This window comes from Haliotis rubra, unplaced genomic scaffold (genome assembly GCF_003918875.1).
Source record: "Haliotis rubra isolate DU_JTF1 unplaced genomic scaffold, ASM391887v1 Scf1654, whole genome shotgun sequence".
In the NCBI taxonomy this organism is placed as follows: Eukaryota; Metazoa; Mollusca; class Gastropoda; order Lepetellida; family Haliotidae; genus Haliotis; species Haliotis rubra.
The window spans coordinates 76,650-100,128 of record NW_025765619.1 but is presented as its reverse complement, the minus strand read 5'-3'; the positions used below and the strand labels follow the sequence as shown (position 1 = coordinate 100,128).

General features: G+C 37.5%; 1 protein-coding gene across 1 annotated transcript in view; it reads right to left on the bottom strand.

Moving 5' to 3' along the window:
- Nucleotides 1-3,217: 3,217 nt before the first annotated feature.
- LOC124272048 (short transient receptor potential channel 3-like) overlaps nt 3,218-23,479 on the bottom strand; it is a 41,421-nt gene continuing 21,159 nt past the window's right edge. Inside the window, exons 11-15 of the mRNA XM_046707187.1 lie at nt 14,719-14,920; nt 12,812-12,973; nt 7,004-7,057; nt 5,331-5,406; nt 3,218-4,632 (exon numbers count right to left, since the gene is read on the bottom strand). Coding sequence (XP_046563143.1) covers nt 3,794-4,632; nt 5,331-5,406; nt 7,004-7,057; nt 12,812-12,973; nt 14,719-14,920 — 1,333 coding nt within the window. The 3' untranslated portion in view covers nt 3,218-3,793. The remainder of the gene's footprint in view (nt 4,633-5,330; nt 5,407-7,003; nt 7,058-12,811; nt 12,974-14,718; nt 14,921-23,479) is intronic.

Below are 23,479 nucleotides of genomic sequence, written 5' to 3'. Positions count from 1 at the left end.
TTCACTGCGCATGTGCTATGAGCGCAGCCCAGCTGTCGAAACCACTTTTCCCCCAAGCGCTGGGGGAAAATTAGTGAATCGTTTGAACTCCGATTTCGCACGGGTTTTTTCATCGCGTTATTTTTCAACTTTATAAGTTGAATTTGCATTTTTGATGATTTGTTTCTGAAAGTCCATACCGAAAGGTATCAGAATCTGCAAAGTTGTGTTTTACGTTGCATGTGACCTTTAAGCATTTACATTAAAATATCATACAGACCATTAAGTTAAAATAACAGTGGAGTTGGGAGTGTTGAACAGTCTACGTTTGAACATAGTTACAATTAGTGCAGCTACGGTATTAAACCATTTTTGATACAGGTCGCTATACTTGGGGTTCTGATATCAGAAATATGCTGTTTAAACTGGGATTTGGACAAGTGTGGATACAACACGAAATGGGAAACATTGATCTGTTCTTATTGGAATTTAAGCAACGACTGAAAGATAATCTAATTGAGGACTGGCATTTCTACATGGCAACACAAAATGTTGCAACTACAAGCTGTATACATCTCTCTTTGATGTTGAAAAGTACCTTACATGTGATATCCAACCTTATCTTATCAAGTATATACTTGTAGCTAAATTCCGTAGCAACAACTTCAACTTATTAATAGAATCTGGTCGTCATAAAATATACCTCGCAGTCAAAGATTATGTGAAATGTGCACAACTAATAATGCAAAGTTCATCGAAGATCAATACCATGTTCTCGTGTGTTGCCCCAAGTATCACCATCTATGGAAAACATATATCTGCCAATATTTCTTTGAAAATCCAACTTTGCATAAATTTGCAATCCACTGATATAAAAACATTCCAAGCTACAGCTATGTTCCTGTACAAAGTGTTCAACGCACGTCGTGTAACCTCATATACTTTAAAACTAAACTTAATGCACGCAATAATCGTTATCAATCGATTTCCATACTGTAGTCCGAGGCCTTATACTGTAATAAATGTGTCTGTCTATCTGTTTTGTGGCTTGCATATATTACACATACCTTTTGAAATGCAAACATTGCCCCTTGTCATGATTGTCTTATGGTACCCAATGAGCTTCCATAATTCTTTGTATCTCTTTGTTTAGGTTGAATCAACTTCATATGCTCTCCTTTTATTAACACAATCTTCACAGATTTCTTGTCACGCTGCATGGAACACCTGGTTGTGTCCCCGTTGACTAGTGTAAGTTGGCACACTACCCACGTATGGCCAAGTTAACAAACGTGACAAGTGGTTCTGCCAGCTGAATATCATGACTGATGTTACTGCTTTCACCACTTCTTTTATATTTTATATTGCTGTTGTAACTGAACAACCAGTGAATGTTGTAATGACACTCCGTTGTGCCGTGTCATTGCAATCATTCGTATTTCTAAGATTAATTAATTTATTACATAACTGTTGATTGTACAACATTTCGTGGTTGGTGTTTGCTTTAGTACTGAATCCTTTGGCTTGAGCTAGTGAATTTAGTTTTATGCCGCCCTCAGCAATATTCCAGCTATATGGCGTCGGGCTGCAATAATCGAGTCTGGACCAGACAATCCAGTCATCAACAACATGAGCATCGATCTGCGCAAATGGGAACCAATGACATGTGTCAACCAAGTCAGCGAGCCTGACCACCCGATCCCGTTAATCGCCTCTTACGACAAGTATGGGTTACTGAAGATCAATATTCTAACCCGGACCTTCACGGGTCGAATCCTTTTGCGCGTAGATTTCCGGGATAAAATATTGTTCAATCTGGAAGTGGACACATAACAATATACATTTTCTTGATATTATAAGGGCAACAGCATGTATATAAACAAACTCATTAGTTGTTGTGTAGAGGTACCGACTGGGCCACAGACCCAACCTGGCACCATGAGGCTGCTCTGCATCATAGACAACGTGAGCGGGGTATACAACAATCGAAGCGCTCGTAAACTATGCTTGTTATCCCCAACTGATGTGCAGTAAATGAACATTTTTGTTACATTTCTTCGCAGAGTGAGTGAGTGAATATTGCTTAACGCCGCATCAGCAATGTTACAGCTGCTCGCGGCGATTACCTCGCAGACACGATTGTTACAGCTGCTCGCGGCGATTACCTCGCAGACACGATTGTTACAGCTGCTCGCGGCGATTACCTCGCAGACACGATTGTTACAGCTGCTCGCGGCGATTACCTCGCAGACACGATTGTTACAGCTGCTCGCGGCGATTACCTCGCAGACACGATTGTTACAGCTGCTCGCGGCGATTACCTCGCAGACACGATTGCCCAAAGGTTCATGACGCAACTGAATTATTCTTCGTGATAGTTAGAGAGAGATATGCAAAAATTTACATACGGACAAATGTACAAATATGACGATATACTGACAGTCGCTATACATTGTTAAGTTATTGTTGCTGAAATGGACGGTGAAAGAGAGCTTTATCCTTCAACAAAACGTTCTTTTGAATAGAAAGCAGCTGTCATTACATAGTGAGATGCGATTCAACAGTCACATCGATCAGTGGTACATAATCTGGATCAGTGTTTATGTGCATCACGTCAAGAAACACAAACCCTATACATTTTGTAGAAAAAAACTGTTGTCAAACATCCATTTAACTTTCTTAATGTGCTGTTTGTCACATAATCCCATTTGCCACATGAAACAAGTTTATGTTCTAACATTTCCGAGTATATCCTACGTTTTTGAAGAGTATATCTTGCAGTAGAAATCACACAAGTCGATCTGTATCTCTTGTATATCCTACGTTTTTGAAGAGTATATCTTGCAGTAGAAATCACACAAGTCGATCTGTATGTCTTGTATATCCTACGTTATTGAAGAGTATATCTTGCAGTAGAAATCACACAAGTCGATCTGTATGTCTTGTATATCCTACGTTTTTGAAGAGTATATCTTGCAGTAGAAATCACACAAGTCGATCTGTATGTCTAGAAGTACATAAGAAACAAAGCAGAAATTCACTTCAATGTTTATTCGTCAATTTGCGTGTTGTTTTGGCAACTGTATCTGAATAGTGAGTGAGGAAAGAATTTCAAAGTGAAAGGTTTTACAGAGAACTCTATGACACCAAGTTATAAGAAACGTTGTTATAACGTTGTGAGGAGCCCAAAGCATAACTTTTCGTCACCGTAAATTTGCAACGTTGTCATTACGTTGTGACATAACGTTATAAAATGTCGTAATACTAACGTTCTGTCATGACGTTACCAATCTACAACCTACCCACAAACGTTGCGAAAACGTTGTGTGTTAGCTGGGAAAGTCTCCCTTGACCAGCCAGCGTAGGAGCCAACTAGCACAGCAAAGATGTCCTACGAACTGTTCATACTGTTCCCAGTGCACACCGAGGGTGAGAGCCAAAAGCAAAACCAAGACGCCCTACGAATTCCGAAGGTTCATAGTACACTGCCAAGGTAGGTTCCCAATGCACGTCTACAGAGTGGGTACTTTAAGACACAACCAGGATTCGGGCTGTCAAGGAAAGTTATACCACCAACGTTCTCAAAACAAATCCAGGGTAGGCGCCCAAAACACCACAAGGATGTTCTGGTTCCCAATCCAACACCCGGGAGTATACATCATCCAAAGAGGTGCAAAATACCCCGTGAGCGTGCCATCACGGATGAATATGCTGACCCTCAGGGGGCAGAGGTCCAGCGCAGCACCGTGTGAGTAGGTGTCCAAGGCCTGCAGGTCGTCATGTGGTCATAAAGGTTACCAGACTTTAGTCCTGTTCAGACTTCCTTAACACCCATATGGTCTTGGGGCGATGTGTATTGACGTGGTGGTCGATTGAGGGACTGCGTCCGCAAATGCCTCTCCAGAGAGCTTTCTCTGCATGCATAGCTTCCTTGAGGACCTTGTACAGTGCGCAGCTCATATGTTTGTACTTGCGGCCAGTTATCGTACGCGTATTGTTGATTAACACGCCTGTCGATAGGCGGCCTCTCCTCAGATGGTGATCTCGCATCTCCCCTCCTTTCATGAGGTCTTTCAACAAAGGCGGGTGTTCGCTGTTGTACAGTATGGTTTTGGCTTTGATCCATGGGCCTGCGCTCAAGAGATGGTGTCCTTCTAATCACACTGTTTCTCTTGTTCTCTGGCATGTTCTCTCGGGATAGTGTCCTTCTACTCCCCAAAGCACTCGGACTTTGTCTCATCGACTCTCGACCTCTGGGATGATTGTATTCGTTGACACCATGTCCTCTGGGCTCTGGTCGTCCTTGTGGGTGGCTCACAGTATTTCCAGGCCCTTGAGGACCCGCTTTTATCTGGACCCCAACACGTGTTTCTCGGGATCTTGAGTCGGGTCTTGCTAGTTGTGGACTCTTTCTGACAACGTTAGGAGATGTAACGTCAGCACGAGCACCTCCATGTTTATGTACAGTAGCAGGGCTGTTGATGGAATGAGACGGTGGTTGCGGCTGATGGGTTGAGGGCGGCTCCGCTGCTTTGATCTCAACGGAGTGTTTGACTTCATGGATAGTTTTCTCCAATGCGTCCATTCTTGTTGATATTTTACTGTAAAAGCCTTTTAACTGGTTTAACACCTCGTCCTTGGCTTCAGTTATGTCTGAAATATATGGAAACATATCCGTTTTCAGTTTAGAGCTTTAAAACTTTCGTATCGGATGCTTAATTTGTCACATAGGAGCTCTTTGTCAACCGTGACAAAGTACTTTATTGAAAGCAAAGTGATCAGTCGTAACCACATGATTAGCTGAACTCGACTTAATCATCTCCTTATTAAAGCCATGGCCGAAGGGATCACTCTATTACTTGAAGGGACAATCATTATATATTGTTAATGATTGAAATATCTCTGTTTGTTTGTTCCCATGTCAAGAAAACCACTTTGAGTGGCATTTAAGAAGTTGGGACAAACAACACTGAACAAACTTTATGGATAACAACTTGTTGCTTGACAACGGTACAAGAATCTATCGAAACGTTGCACTCACGTTGTGTTCAATATCAAGGAAACCAAATTAACAAAACCTTCCTTAAGTGAATTAGTTTATTTTTACGCCGCACTCAGCAATATTCCAGCTATATGGCGGCGGGCTGTAAATAATCGAGTCTAGACAAGACAATCCAGTCATCAACAGCATGAGCATCGATCTGCGCAATTGGGAACCGAAGACATGTGTCAACCAAGTCAGCGAGCCTGACCACCCAATCCAGTTAGTCGCCTCTTACGACAAGCATGGGTTACTGAAGATCAGTTCTAACCCGGATCTTCACAGGTAATCAGTAATAAGAAGGTCTCACCGTCCTTGAGTGTTTCTCCTTTCTTTTCGAACTTTATCTTGTGGACATAGCGCAGAACCACTTTATGCATTATTGCCTGAAAACAGATCACAATTAGTTCTAACGTTCAGTAGCCAGAGTAATTATACTTAAAGGCAAAAGTTATTGTGATTGACTTGAAGTTAGATATGTGAATCAACCACTGATATTTTCATGATGAGACTTTTTTTAATATTGCAAGAAAATCATTCCGCAATAGGATTGCAAATGACAAATTTTAAACTTTTCTGGCGGATTCATGTTAATAAGGTCACAGTGAGAGAACGGCCAAAATTAAATTCACACAGTCATGAACGTGTATGTCCATCATGAGCATTGATGCCTGCTTGACATCAGCGCCTCATAGAGCCAATCAAACGTCGCAAGAAGTTTTGTAAATGGCATTCCCTCTTTGTGGAACCACCTGGCGGAGTTCCTGAAGCGTGACTGGGTGGTTTGGCCAACGTCGTAATCTCCTCTCCATTTCGTCCCAGACGTGTTCGATAGGGGACAGATCTGGGGATTTATCGGGCCAGGGAAGGACGTTAACATTGTGCCTCGCCATTAACTTCTGAACCACCCTGGCGACATGAGGTCTGGCGTTGTCCAACTGGAAGATCATTCCTGGACCATTCTGCTGGACGACTGCATTAACAATTTCGTCTGTGTACCTGAGACGCGTTACATTTCCACTTACAAGCAAAGGTGTACGTGCATTACTCGTTATCCCACCCATAACCATCACTCCACCGCGGCCCAAACGGTCTGCCTCAAGGACACAGTTCCTAACATAACGGTCACCACGTCGCCGGTATGGGTTTGACCATCAGCGCGATGCAAGCGGAATCTGGACTCGTCAGTGAAGAGAACATTTCTCCATTCACGTGCTTTCCACCGCAGATGTTGTCTGCACCACTGCAGTCGTAGACGTTGGTGACGTAATGTCAAAATTTGTCATCTGGCAGAACGTCTAGCACGTATACCGTGTGAAGCCAGACGTCGGCGAATGGGTCCTCGGCGATATCCTGTTGACACCAGAAACTGTTCGGGCTGTCAGTGAGGCTAGATGGATGGTTCGAATCCAACGATCGTTGCGTGGCATGGTTACAGGTGGACGGTCACTTCGGGGACGGTCTGCAACGACGGCGTTTCGTTGTGCCTTCACAAGCGGCATATGGCGATTTGGAGGACAATTGATTCAAGGGCACGTTTAATGCCTTTTTTTCAACGGTAGCACGAAAAACACATGCAACTCGAAAATCTTCTTACAGGTTATTAAAAATATTCCGAAATCATTGAGATATACAGTAAACAATATGAAACATAACCATGTTAATTTTATTTTACGCACATCTGTAACGATTCGCAGATGAACCCCTTATAATATTTCAAGTAGTAATAACACATAGGATTTTCTATAATCTCGACAAACCAGATAACAACGTCTTTTTTACACTACTATACTTAAAATAGTAAATAAAAGCGTTATCCATAACTTGTGTCTGCTTTGTCACTTGATAACTTCTAAGTTATGACTATAAAACAGTTCTCCAGTTATACACTGCTCAAACCAAACTTGACTCACTGGCATACAGTATATTCCCTTTAATCATATCAGAATATCTGACCTAAAGATCTCCTGAAACGTATCTCACCTTATAATCGAACTCAAATCCATCGTCATCATTCCCCGATTCTTCACTGTCAAACTGTAAACAGGAATTATACAGCAATACTTATTGTCTCTGTCAGTGTCATACTGTGAACAGGATGATACGGTAATACTGTTAGTTACAGTCAATATCATACTGTAAACAGGATGATACGGTAATACTGTTAGTTACTGTCAATATCATACTGTAAACAGGATGATACGGTAATACTGTTAGTTACTGTCAATATCATAGTGTAAACAGGATGATACGGTAATACTGTTAGTTACTGTCAATATCATACTGTAAACAGGATGATACGGTAATACTGTTAGTTACTGTCAATATCATACTGTAAACAGGATGATACGGTAATACTGTTAGTTGCTGTCAATATCATACTGTAAACAGGATGATACGGTAATACTGTTAGTTACTGTCAATATCATACTGTAAACAGGATGATACGGTAATACTGTTAGTTGCTGTCAATATCATACTGTAAACAGGATGATACGGTAATACTGTTAGTTATCATGTCAATATCATACTGTAAACAGGATGATACGGTAATACTGTTAGTTACTGTCAATATCATACTGTAAACAGGATGATACGGTAATACTGTTAGTTGCTGTCAATATCATACTGTAAACAGGATGATACGGTAATACTGTTAGTTGCTGTCAATATCATACTGTAAACAGGATGATACGGTAATACTGTTAGTTACTGTCAATATACGATAATACTGTTAGTTACTGTCAATATCAGACTGTAAACAGGATGATACGGTAATGCTGTTAGTTGCTGTCAATATCATACTGTAAACAGGATGATACGGTAATACTGTTAGTTACTGCCAATATCATACTGTAAACAGGATGATACGGTAATACTGTTAGTTGCTGTCAATATCATACTGTAAACAGGATGATACGGTAATACTGTTATTACTGTAAACATATACGATAATACTGTTAGTTACTGTCAATATCATACTGTAAACAGGATGATACGGTAATACTGTTAGTTACTGTCAATATCATAGTGTAAACAGGATGATACGGTAATACTGTTAGTTACTGTCAATATCATACTGTAAACAGGATGATACGGTAATACTGTTAGTTGCTGTCAATATCATACTGTAAACAGGATGATACGGTAATACTGTTAGTTGCTGTCAATATCATACTGTAAACAGGATGATACGGTAATACTGTTAGTTACTGTCAATATCATACTGTAAACAGGATGATACGGTAATACTGTTAGTTGCTGTCAATATCATACTGTAAACAGGATGATACGGTAATACTGTTAGTTGCTGTCAATATCATACTGTAAACAGGATGATACGGTAATACTGTTAGTTACTGTCAATATACGATAATACTGTTAGTTACTGTCAATATCAGACTGTAAACAGGATGATACGGTAATACTGTTAGTTGCTGTCAATATCATACTGTAAACAGGATGATACGGTAATACTGTTAGTTACTGCCAATATCATACTGTAAACAGGATGATACGGTAATACTGTTAGTTGCTGTCAATATCATACTGTAAACAGGATGATACGGTAATACTGTTAGTTACTGTCAATATACGATAATACTGTTAGTTGCTGTCAATATCATACTGTAAACAGGATGATACGGTAATACTGTTAGTTACTGTCAATATCATACTGTAAACAGGATGATACGGTAATACTGTTAGTTACTGTCAATATCATACTGTAAACAGGATGATACGGTAATACTGTTAGTTGCTGTCAATATCATACTGTAAACAGGATGATACGGTAATACTGTTAGTTACTGTCAATATCATACTGTAAACAGGATGATACGGTAATACTGTTAGGTACTGTCAATATACGATAATACTGTTAGTTACTGTCAATATCATACTGTAAACAGGATGATACGGTAATACTGTTAGTTGCTGTCAATATCATACTGTAAACAGGATGATACGGTAATACTGTTAGTTACTGCCAATATCATACTGTAAACAGGATGATACGGTAATACTGTTAGTTGCTGTCAATATCATACTGTAAACAGGATGATACGGTAATACTGTTAGTTGCTGTCAATATCATACTGTAAACAGGATGATACGGTTGCTGTCAATGTCATACTGTAAACAGGATGATACGGTAATACTGTTAGTTGCTGTCAATATCATACTGTAAACAGGATGATAGGTAATACTGTTAGTTGCTGTCAACATCATACTGTAAACAGGATGATACGGTAATACTGTTAGTTACTGTCAATATCATACTGTAAACAGGATGATACGGTAATACTGTTAGTTGCTGTCAATATCATACTGTAAACAGGATGATACGGTAATACTGTTAGTTGCTGTCAATATCATACTGTAAACAGGATGATACGGTAATACTGTTAGTTGCTGTCAATATCATACTGTAAACAGGATGATACGGTAATACTGTTAGTTACTGTCAATATCATACTGTAAACAGGATGATACGGTAATACTGTTAGTTGCTGTCAATATCATACTGTAAACAGGATGATACGGTAATACTGTTAGTTACTGTCAATATCATACTGTAAACAGGATGATACGGTAATACTGTTAGTTACTGTCAATATACGATAATACTGTTAGTTACTGTCAATATCATACTGTAAACAGGATGATACGGTAATACTGTTAGTTGCTGTCAATATCATACTGTAAACAGGATGATACGGTAATACTGTTAGTTACTGCCAATATCATACTGTAAACAGGATGATACGGTAATACTGTTAGTTGCTGTCAATATCATACTGTAAACAGGATGATACGGTAATACTGTTAGTTACTGTCAATATACGATAATGCTGTTAGTTGCTTTCAATATCATACTGTAAACAGGATGATACAGTAATACTGTTAGTTACTGTCAATATCATACTGTAAACAGGATGATACGGTAATACTGTTAGTTACTGTCAATATCATACTGTAAACAGGATGATACGGTAATACTGTTAGTTGCTGTCAATATCATACTGTAAACAGGATGATACGGTAATACTGTTAGTTACTGTCAATATCATACTGTAAACAGGATGATACGGTAATACTGTTAGTTACTGTCAATATACGATAATACTGTTAGTTATGTCAATATCATACTGTAAACAGGATGATACGGTAATACTACTAGTTACTATCGTCATCATATCATACTGTAAACAGGATGATACGGTAATACTGTTAGTTACTGTCAATATCATACGGTAAACAGGATGATACGGTATAGGTACTGTTAGTTTACTGTCAATATCATACTGTAAACAGGATGATACGGTAATACTGTTAGTTACTGTCAATATCATACGGATGAATAATACTGTTAGTTACTGTCAATATCATACCATACTGTAAACAGGATGATACGGTAATACTGTTAGTTGCTGTCAATATCATACTGTAAACAGGATGATACGGTAATACTGTTAGTTACTGCCAATATCATACTGTAAACAGGATGATACGGTAATACTGTTTGTTGCTGTCAATATCATACTGTAAACAGGATGATACGGTAATACTGGTACTGTCAATACGATAATACTGTTAGTTACTGTCAATATCATACCGTAAACAGGATGATACGGTAATACTGTTAGTTACTGTCAATATCATACTGTAAACAGGATGATACGGTAATACTGTTAGTTGCTGTCAATATCATACTGTAAACAGGATGATACGGTAATACTGTTAGTTACTGTCAATATCATACTGTAAACAGGATGATACGGTAATACTGTTAGTTACTGTCAATATCATACTGTAAACAGGATGATACGGTAATACTGTTAGTTACTGTCAATCATACGATAATGCTGTTAGTTACTTGCTGTCAATATCATACTGTAAACAGGATGATACGGTAATACTGTTAGTTACTGTCAATATCATACTGTAAACAGGATGATACGGTAATACTGTTAGTTACTGTCAATATCATACTGTAAACAGGATGATACGGTAATACTGTTAGTTGCTGTCAATATCATACTGTAAACAGGATGATACGGTAATACTGTTAGTTACTGTCAATATCATACTGTAAACAGGATGATACGGTTAATACTGTTATCATACTGTAAAACAGGATGATACGATAATACTGTTAGTTACTGTCAATATCATACTGTAAACAGGATGATACGGTAATACTGTTAGTTACTGTCAATATCATACTGTAAACAGGATGATACGGTAATACTGTTAGTTGCTGTCAATATCATACTGTAAACAGGATGATACGGTAATACTGTTAGTTACTGTCAATATCATACTGTAAACAGGATGATACGGTAATACTGTTAGTTACTGTCAATATACGATAATACTGTTAGTTACTGTCAATATCATACTGTAAACAGGATGATACGGTAATACTGTTAGTTGCTGTCAATATCATACTGTAAACAGGATGATACGGTAATACTGTTAGTTACTGCCAATATCATACTGTAAACAGGATGATACGGTAATACTGTTTGTTGCTGTCAATATCATACTGTAAACAGGATGATACGGTAATACTGTTAGTTACTGTCAATATACGATAATACTGTTAGTTACTGTCAATATCATACTGTAAACAGGATGATACTGTAATACTGTTAGTTGCTGTCAATATCATACTGTAAAAACAGGATGATACGGTAATACTGTTAGTTACTGTCAATATCATACTGTTAGTTACAGGATGGATGATACGGTTGCTGTCAATGTCATACTGTAAACAGGATGATACGGTAATACTGTTAGTTGCTGTCAATATCATACTGTAAACAGGATGATAGGTAATACTGTTAGTTGCTGTCAACATCATACTGTAAACAGGATGATACGGTAATACTGTTAGTTACTGTCAATATCATACTGTAAACAGGATGATACGGTAATACTGTTAGTTGCTGTCAATATCATACTGTAAACAGGATGATACGGTAATACTGTTAGTTGCTGTCAATATCATACTGTAAACAGGATGATACGGTAATACTGTTAGTTGCTGTCAATATCATACTGTAAACAGGATGATACGGTAATACTGTTAGTTACTGTCAATATCATACTGTAAACAGGATGATACGGTAATACTGTTAGTTGCTGTCAATATCATACTGTAAACAGGATGATACGGTAATACTGTTAGTTGCTGTCAATATCATACTGTAAACAGGATGATACGGTAATACTGTTAGTTGCTGTCAATATCATACTGTAAACAGGATGATACGGTAATACTGTTAGTTACTGTCAATATCATACTGTAAACAGGATGATACGGTAATACTGTTAGTTGCTGTCAATATCATACTGTAAACAGGATGATACGGTAATACTATTAGTTACTGTTATCTGTCAATATCATACTGTAAACAGGATGATACGGTAATACTGTTAGTTGCTGTCAATATCATACTGTAAACAGGATGATACGGTAATACTGTTAGTTACTGTCAATATCATACTGTAAACAGGATGATACGGTAATACTGTTAGTTGCTGTCAATATCATACTGTAAACAGGGCAATACTGTAATATTTATTGGTTCTGTCAATGTTATACTGTAAACAGGGAAAATACTGTAATAATGTTAGTTGCTGTCAATAGCATACTTTAAAACAGGACGGCACACACATGCATGTGTACATATATACGCACGCACGCACGCATACATAAGATGAGAGGATATTGGAATCTTACAGTAGACACATCTATAGTTACAAGTCATAAAGTATACTTAATGGTGTTTTTCCCTTGGTGCAGGTCTTAAAGTAGAGGATAAACCTGAGGATGGACTTGGGCGTCGGAATAATATTGAAGGGAATAGGCAAAGTCGTGCCCTCTTCTACAAATGATATCCACAATTTTGCACGTGCAAACTTCCACTCCATATCTTCGTCTATCTGCAAATTAAAATGGGTGCGTTTTGAAGGTAACAAGAGAGTCAGAATATATATTGATTCCAAGAGTGATGATAATTTTGTTTTGTCTATAATGAGAGAGTTTCGAATCAAAACTATAATAGTTCTAAATATGTCATTTTTCCTCAATCTTATATAATTAATTGTGACTTTATAAAATAGGACTAAACAGCATATATTGTTTATTTTCTCAATAACGAGAATACTAAAAGTCTGTCTTAGTGTTGATACACTGATCTTCATTTTCCAAGTTTTAATCTAATTAGCATTGACAACATGCATCCGTCAGTGTCGATATATGCTCGTCTTGATTGCAAGTTTACTTGATAAGCTTTATGTACTAATCGTTAAGACTACATGTCCGGAGACAAAAGTAAACATTACTCTATGATAGCACGCTCTCCGAGAAAAGTGTAAGATAATTTTAGTCATTTCTGCATTCTCAAGTCTTTCAAGCTACGGTAATGTCAAGATTCAGATAGTCAGCAGTGTAGATTAGCAGCATTTGAAACTATCATTTGAAGAAGTGACCGTTGAACGTGCGACTATATTACGGCCTTTAGCCGGGGTATCCCCCACATGGAATGCACCGAATAAAGGCTGGCAACTAATAGATTATTTTCTTTGTTAATTGAAGGTAAGTCACGTTCACTTCAATTATTGTATGTTCTTATTATGTTCATATTTTCTCTGTTTTCTATTGCATTTCATACTGTTAGTTTATACCAATATAAACATTTAAACCATGCTGTATTGATTGGAAATATTTATATTCTAGTTAGGTCAGACCACGTAGCCCTAATCTAACAATTTAGCGTACATCAAAATATTATACGGTATGATATAGTAACGTTTAGACATTATATAAGTTCAGTAAATCAAAATTACATATATCGGGCTGGTGGGAGCAAAGTAATTCTTGTTGTATATCTTTTTGCGCGTGTGCAATCAAAATATATATCAGAGAATGTATTTCTACATAATTATTATATGTGTTTAATTCAAATAATCCATGTTATCTTTGATCATTCAATGCTTAAACAATGTACATATTATGTGAGGTAACGTCACTGTACATACAAAACTCGTGGGCACACGTAGACCTTGTTGTTTTCTTCAGCTGCTCATATATTGCTATGTTCTCAGTATTGTTAAGCTCTAATTATATATACGTGTACTCATTCAATAACCTGCCGTTCGGCATACGATTTTTAGTAATTCACCATAGTCCTAGATATGATAGAAGTGGTCATATTATTCAACTAGCATACTGAAAGTTTATGTTATTTGTGTATTTTTATTATTCTTTTATTCTGTTTCTTGTATTCTGTTGGGTGGTAGTAAAGTAATACCTATCATTACGTCCTCCATAAACATTGAAGATTATTTTAGTAATTGATAACATCTAGCACGTGTCTTACTGAACAGTTACCTCATTATTTTCTATGCAATGTTCTCAGCTGCGTTACATAACGTGAATTTTATTTTCTAATATAATATAAAGTGTCTTCTCTTCCCCGACAACATGTTTTGGGTATAATAATTGTCATAGACCAAATACAAACCCTAAAATGGTTACTATTAGGTCCAGGTTAATATAAAATCAACAAATTGCTGCAGTTTGTACCTCGTGATATATGATATGAAAAATATTGTATGCGGATTTATATTGCAAGAACAGGTGAATATGTTTTCAGTGTAACAGGTTGTGCTGGACACCTGCTCACCTGAATTTCCTCAAATGTGTTACTCATCATGGCAATGAGCATATTGATGAGGACCACCACAGCTCCCAGTATGTACACTCCGTACAAGATAAACCCCACCATCTCCACCACTTTGTGTGACCCCCCCTCGCTGATCCGGGGGGCTTCAGAGTTTCCCATCCCGAAAGCTGCCCAGAACAAGGTGCCAGAGGTCTGCATCAAACTGGAACATAACATCTAGAGAGGTAACATGCATGCTGCCGCTCGTTTTGTGGCCTTCTCTCATGGGTATCCTTAATTACTCATCAAGTATACGAAATATTGGAATAATGTTGACGACAAACATTCTGTCCAAGTATGTTTACGTCTGTAAAACTTAACACTAAAACACATTCGAAAGTTTCCATGTTTTGCGCGTAGAAGTTTTGACAATTTCAAGAAAGATCTCTGCTATAACCGTTACACTTGTTGACTCTGCTCATGATATAGTATTGTTTTGCTTCATTTTATTCATTGTTTGTGAACGAAGTATCGATGCTGAAGGCAAGTGATGAACAAACTATGGATGGAGAGTGCGAGGAAGTGTTTGTACTGTACAATCCATATTACTTTTATCACTTGCTTGATAATGGTGATAGAAACTACAATGCAATAAATAAGTTGTTCATACACATATGGTTACCCTCCCCTTTCATCATGTATGTTGACGTCGTGGCACTTCAAGGTAATCCAAATATATACCCCTGGACAACATTAGGGACAGTTTGAAGGGTGAAGAGGAAGTGATGATTTGATATACTCTTGCTCATACATTTAATCCTCTCAGTGCTGCTGCAGAACCCCATTCGACAAGGGAGTGTCATATTGACATTCCCCAAATATAATTTGCATTATCTTACCTTCATGTAAAGTACTTTAATTGCATTGGCCAATGACGCTTTAAAACGTTTACGTGTCCCCCTCCCAGGAGGGTGACAACTGGAAAAAACATATTACCGGCTGCCACTGTAACCGCCAAACTCTCCGTCGAGAAGCTGTATCGCTAACAGTCGTATGACGTCATAATATGACGCATGCAGTGTACGGGGTTTGAAAACCGTTCGATTAGCTGTTTTTGAGCTCACTATGTACACATTTATTTTACCGACTTTCACTGCCTTATTCAAACTAGATTATACATTGAATCGTTTGCACACCCAACTTAAACATAATTAACAATTTTTATGGCAGTTTTAAGCTTTTAAGAATAAGTTTCGCTGATTTTAAAATTCCATTCGAGTGTCAGACTCCATTTTGTTTACATGTCATGTACAGCTTGTTCAGCTTGACCTGACCTACTCTACATATGCATGACCCGGGAGGTCAAATGGCACAAACGGCAGGTCGAGTTAACTTCATTAAGTAGGGGAGCAGAGAATGTTACAAATGTCGCTGCTGCTGCTCGCTGCCTAAAAGCCCGAATTGGAAACATTAAACCATCTGTAGCTTCTTTTTTAAAGAAAGTTTGGACATTGCTGACGATTTCTCGACACTGAGATGTCAAACGGCGACCTTGTCTCAACTTACAAAGGTGCACCCATTCACAATAACAGACGCAACCAATAGACCGATCCAGTCCCGGCCGATAAGCCCCGCCCACTTCGTTTTTGACGTTAGGGGGGACAACCACTGGCAAATCACAATGGCGTCAGCGCCGGCGAAACGTTACGTGATTGCGAACGTTGTTGGTGAATTCTGCTTGTGATACTTTGGTATCCGTCGTTTGGGAATGTTAATTAAAAGAGGCAAGTTATACGTATGTGATTTTAAATATATTCTAGCTGGCAGATTGCAACTGGCGAGTGAAAATGAGTTACATGCCCGATGAAAAATCGTCTCGACTAGCTGCTGAGACTGTTGGAAGCGTAATTTCTTTCGAATCAATTAATCTATCTGGCAATTCACCTCCGTCACAGCTATTAGCAGGGGAAGGGTAACTGAATTTTGTTGTTTGTAACTATTTATAATTTTTTATAAAACTCGTGAACACAACCACATGTTCATGTTGCAGATCGTTTCGGTATCTATAAATAGATTATCAACACGTATACTGCGCGTGGCGCCTTTACTTATCTTTTGGCGTTGTTCAAATTTAGTTCAATAATCTGAAAACATGGGTTTCTATCTTTTAATGAATTAAGAGAATGGTAAATAAAAAGCAGAAAATATTTCCTGTCTACTACTTCATGCACCTTATTTGTCTGTATATAATTAATGTAAACAAATCAGTCACAGCATAACCTATTTGATCTTATTTGGAAATCGGGAAAAGGTAATTGGGCTTGTAAACAGTATGTTTCCATGGACGTATCTGGATATACCCAGAAGCAAATATTCAACAGCTGATCTGCAGCAATTCTCAGTAAAGTTTCTCTCTTCAAAATCTGTACACCATGATAAAATGACACTGAATATAAGAAAATAATTTTTTTAATCATCATTTCCATTTTATTTTTCTATATGTACTTTGTTATTGAATCCTAATTTACATACAAACTTCCACAATACTGGACTTCATGAACTGCCAGCGTTTATGTACAGGTATGTCACAGCACCAGAACACAAAGAAGATCCAAGATACAGTCTGGACCTGTACACTAGCTGACCCATCTTCCAGAAATAGGAAACATGTGCTGCAAAATCTTGGAACAGAGGATCCACAGTTATCCGAACAATTAACTTGCATTGAAGTAGAATGTTACACAAAATACAAATGTACATCTATTGTTTTTTTATCAGAGATGTTTAACTGCTAACTACTAGTGTAAATAAGGTGCAAAGAATATATCCTAAGTTCAAAGCTTTTTGTCAATACAATTACATATTGACATTATTGCTTCTTAATTAAACAATAATAATCTTTGTTTTATTGGATCTGAGACCATATCCCTAGAGGACATAACACTGATTTTGATCTATTTCCTTTTCTGAGATACTTACTGGTGTCATAAGAATTATAGTAAAGTTGATTCAAAATTTGGTCAAAGTCATAACAAAGGTTTAGGAAAACAGACATGAAAATGTCCTGAAGCGTTCACCTCCTACAAACCAGTGTGCAATTAAATATGAAACTCATTTTCCAAATAATCATCAACAAACCTTGAACAATTTGTCCAAATCCATCATCTTAATAAACACTAGCTTTGGCTCAGTCTTCAAATATTAGTAACCTCCTAAAAAACTGATGATTTATCAGAAGAATTACATCAAATATGGGTTAAATATATGTTTCAATATTTATTCCGTTACATGAAAAGTCAACTGAGATTTTTGTAAGTTATTCTGTTCCAGGACTGGATAATGCCTGACCAGGGTTGACCAAAACGTAGCCTTTGCTTTTCAAATTCTCTGGATGTTGAAATAACTTAAATGAGTTATGATACTAGCAATCACTTTCAGAATTATCTTATTAGTAAATGTAGTATTTAAAAACATCTAAAAGCAGGAGCCAAGAAACTAAGTTAATACCAAGTGATTGTCCTGCCATGATATGTATGGTGTTTGTTTGCCTAGTTCTGCCTTAAAATCATAAGAATCTGATATGTCAATCAATCAAATAATTATTTATTATTGATTAGATTATTATTAATTTTATTACCCTTCCACGTTTACTAAAAAAGCAAGATTCTTAAAACATACTTTGCTATCATTTCCAGTGAATTAATCAAAATTACAGTTGTAATATTACTCCTAGAATGTACCAATATATGTGAATAATTTATGTGGTAACAAAACTTCAAATAATGTTCTCCTAATTAAGATATACACTTTATTTCACTCCGTCCAATACTCCAGAAAGTCGATCACTATTCTTCTCACATAGTTTTCGTATTCGATCAACATGGAGGAAGGTAATTCAATTCAAAGTCCCATGCAACTCTTTATAAAAAAGCTGAAATATTTAAAGCAAGGTTTTATAGGCACTCATATGAATTAAGTTTGATACTTGGATATTGCATGATAGGCAACTGCTGACACTGACAATATTTCCGTTTGAATAAAAAATATTACTCCTCGAATATTTTGCTCTGTTAACAAGATACTGTAGGCCTTCAGATTGTGCTTATGAAACTTAAAACATCCTAAAATGTGTGACAAATTGAAGAATATCTAAGAGCGAAGGGGACAATATCCGCCACATTTTCTTTCATGTAACAAGTTTTGCTATTTCGGTTGACCGTAACCGAAATGGAGATTTGTTTACATTGTGTCACGGCTTTCTCGCATGTCTCATTTGAGCTTTATGGCGTACCAACTCAATGCCTAGTAGTGACTAAACACGTTAAGCAAAAAACAATTTTGTAGTTACGAGAATTGTCCGTGTTTATAACACTTGCAAAGTCTTAAACTGCTTTTTTGTTGTCATCAATTGGTAATGATTTTGCACATGTGCAAAAGTGTGGAAATTCGTGCAAATTCTCATCAGCAGGCAGACGTAGGTTTCCTGAACGATGGTGCAGACATTTAACTGATCGTTAGGCCTATCGCGTTTCTTGATCCGCCTCCATTTTTGTTGTCTTGACCGTAATGGTTTGTTAAAGGTACACATCAAATCGCAGCAATATGTAATAAATATAGCGAGTGTAAATGGCATAATTCGAAGCACATCGCTTCGGAGGCATCGTTTGACCCCGGAAATAAGTCCGACAAATCCACACAGCGCGCCCGGCCTGCTGATTGGCCAAATTTGACGCATGCGCCAGTTTTGATTGACAGACTGGATCGGTCTATTGTGACACGGTCACGCAATACATTAGTAGTCACTTGACCAGGTCAAGCTGAACAAGCTGTAGTCGGTAGCGAGCTTATCGATCTTCAACATTACTCGGTCAGATACCATAGGAAGGACACTCGTTTCGTATAATTCGTATGTAATGAGAGCTCGTGTAGTATTCTCTATATATTCACAAAGTTGAATTTACGTGCCTTTTGAATTATACATGGAATGCATAAATGCTCAGTGTTCTAAATATATACTAAGCTTTAAGTATAATTATTAGAATACACTGAAGTTCCTCATTTTTCTAAAAATAAGCACCTTTAACTAGTTACAAACCAAAACAGTCTGGTTGTTGCATCACCGATTTCATGAATCAGAACGATCATGACAATGGCGGTAAACAAACAACTCCACATGCATCTTGACGCCGAGAAACATTATATCGATCCTTTTAAAAAATATATCTAATTATTTGCTGAAATTTGATTACATAGTCCGATTACATAACTCTAAAAGTCTTTGTCATAAAAATATATCGAGATTGTAATGATTTGTTTGGATTAACCTTCAGATATTCACATTGACAATAATTAACAAAACAAACATCTGCTGTTGAACAACTTAGTGCGCTACATTTGTATTGTAGGTATATTTGGTTTGGAAACAAAATACACTTGGTATACTTGTATTGTCACGGTATACTTGTATTGTCACGGTATACTTGTATTGTCACGGTGTACTTGTATTGTCACGGTATACTTGTATCGTCACGGTATACTTGTATTGTCACGGTATACTTGTATTGTCACGGTATACTTGTAATTAAATAATTATGTCAAATAGTTAGTTTTCCACATAACTGATATTCAGATGCAAGATAGTATATATAGTTGGATATTCTCATATGTATATATTCACTCAATTTGTTACTCATGTATCACTTGCTTGACAACGACATTAGAACCTATGTCGAAACGTCGCCTCCACAGAATAAAAGAAGTTGTATATCCATAATAATTGTCATTATTCTTCCTCATTTACACTTTGCTTAAAGGTCACATGCAACGTAAAACACAACTTTGCAGATTCTGATACCTTTCGGTATGGACTTACCGAAACAAAGCGTCAAAAATACAAATTCAACTTATAAAGTTGAAAAATAACGCGATGAAAAAAAGCGCGAAATCGGAGTTCAAACGTTTCACTATTTTTCCCAGACTTTTCTGGGGAATACGGGTTTCAACAGCTGGGCTGCGCTCATAGCACGTGCGCAGTGAAATACGTTCGCGCAACTTGGAAGCGGGCTGTCTGGTGAATACTCAGTGAAGGCTTTGGTGTGAGCCATTTTATAATGTTTTGTTGATATCTCACAGGCGCGAGCTTTTTATATGTTATGACAGTAAATAAACTGTTTATATAATTTCATTTGTCTATTTCACCACACGTTCTTCTTATCGAGTCACTTTCTCAGTTAGATACTTAAAAGCAATGTCATTATTTAGCGTTGACACAATTTCTAACTGTGATATAGATATGTCGCTGTCACAGACAAAACTCAATGTCTTGTTTTATTGACACCTGTGTGTCTGCCTGCCTGTCTGCTAATGGTCAGTGATAGCAGCTGTGTATTGAATATTGTCATTGATTGATTTCTAGAGTCCCATTACCACTTGGCAGAAACTAATTTTATGTATTAATAACATACAAATATCTGAAAATGTTGAAAACCGTTAACAGCTGTAAAATAAATAAGCATTGAGTAAAAACATATTTTCGTTTACAGTTTCACACTACATATATATACTTTATGAATATATACATCACGCAGTTGCTAGACAATACATGCCAGTAGAGCATTGTAGATAGACAACACATGCCAGTAGAGCATTGAAGATAGACAGTACACGCCTGTAAAGCATTATAGATAGACAGCACATGCCTGTAGAGCATTGTAGATAGACAGCACATGCCAGTAGAGCATTATAGATAGACAATACACGCCTGTAGAGTATTATAGATAGACAATACATGCCAGTAGAGCATTATAGATAGACAACACATGCCTGTAAAGCATGGTAGATAGACAATACATGCCAGTAGAGCATTATAGATAGACAATACACGCCTGTAGAGCATTTTAGATAGACAGTACACGCCTGTAAAGCATTGTAGATAGACAACACATGCCAGTAGAGCATTATAGATAGACAACACATGCCTGTAGAGCATTGTCGATAGACAGTACACGCCTGTAAAGCATTGTAGATAGACAACATATGCCAGTAGAGCATTATAGGTAGACAATACATGCCAGTAGAGCATTGTAGATAGACAACACATCCCAGTAGAGCATTGTAGATAGACAACACATGCCAGTAGAGCATTGTAGGTAGACAATACATGCCAGTAGAGCATTGTAGATAGACAACACATGCCAGTAGAGCATTTTAGATAGACAGTACACGCCTGTAAAGCATTGTAGATAGACAACACATGCCAGTAGAGCATTATAGATAGACAACACATGCCTGCAGAGCATTGTCGATAGACAGTACACGCCTGTAAAGCATTGTAGATAGACAGCACATGCCTGTAGAGCATTGTAGATAGACAGCACATGCCAGTAGAGCATTATAGATAGACAACACATGCCTGTAGAGCATTATAAATAGACAATACACGCCTGTAGAGTATTATAGATAGACAATACACGCCAGTAGAGCCTTATAGATAGACAACACATGCCTGTAAAGCATTGTAGATAGACAATACATGCCAGTAGAGCATTGTAGATAGACAATACATGCCAGTAGAGCATTATAGATAGACAATACACGCCTGTAGAGCATTTTAGATAGACAGTACACGCCTGTAAAGCATTGTAGATAGACAGCACATGCCAGCAGAGCATGATAGATAGACAATACACGCCAGTAGAGTATTATAGATAGACAACACATGCCTGAAAAGCATTGTAGATAGACAATACATGCCAGTAGAGCATTATAGATAAACAAGACACGCCTGTAGAGCATTTTAGATAGACAGTACACGCCTGTAGAGCATTTTAGATAGACAATACACGCCTATAGAGCATTTTAGATAGACAGTACACGCCAGTAGAGCATTGTAGATAGACAATACACGCCAGTAGAGTATTATAGATAGACAATACACGCCTGTAAAGCATTATAAATAGACAACACATGCCTGTAAAGCATTGTAGATAGACAATACATGCTAGTAGAGCATTATAGATAGACAATACACGCCAGTAGAGCATTATAGATAGACAACACATGCCTGTAAAGCATTGTAGATAGACAATACACGCCAGTAGAGTATTATAGATAGACAATACACGCCAGTAGAGCATTATAGATAGACAATACATGCCTGTAAAGCATTGTAGATAGACAATAGATGCCAGGAGAGCATTATAGATAGACAATACACCCCTGTAAAGCATTGTAGATAAACAATACATGCCAGGAGAGCATTGTAGATAGACAATACATGCCAGTAGAGCATTATAAATAGACAACACATGCCTGTAAAGCATTGTAGATAGACAATACACGCCTGTAGAGCATTGTAGATAGACAGTACACGCCTGTAGAGCATTTTAGATAGACAGTACACGCCAGTAGAGCATTATAGATAGATAATACACGCCCGTAGAGTATTATAGATAGACAATACATGCCAGCAGAGCATTACAGACAGACAACACATGCCTGTAGAGCATGATAGATAGACAATACACAAATGGAAAGCTTTTGACATCAAGTCAAAATTTGTACGTGGAATTGAACAGTAATTGACTGTGTTTAACATTGATTTGAACGCTTATAGGAGCGAGCAAATGGCCGTTCTTGCGCCCATGAGAGTCGTCTTCAGTCAGACTGGTGTGTTATTAAAGGCGCTACATTTACTTGGATTGCGGCTACAAAATAACAATGATTTTCCTCTCGAATTGCATAAATTAGGCATAGAGGCGAACACACTGCGTGAACCCCCACG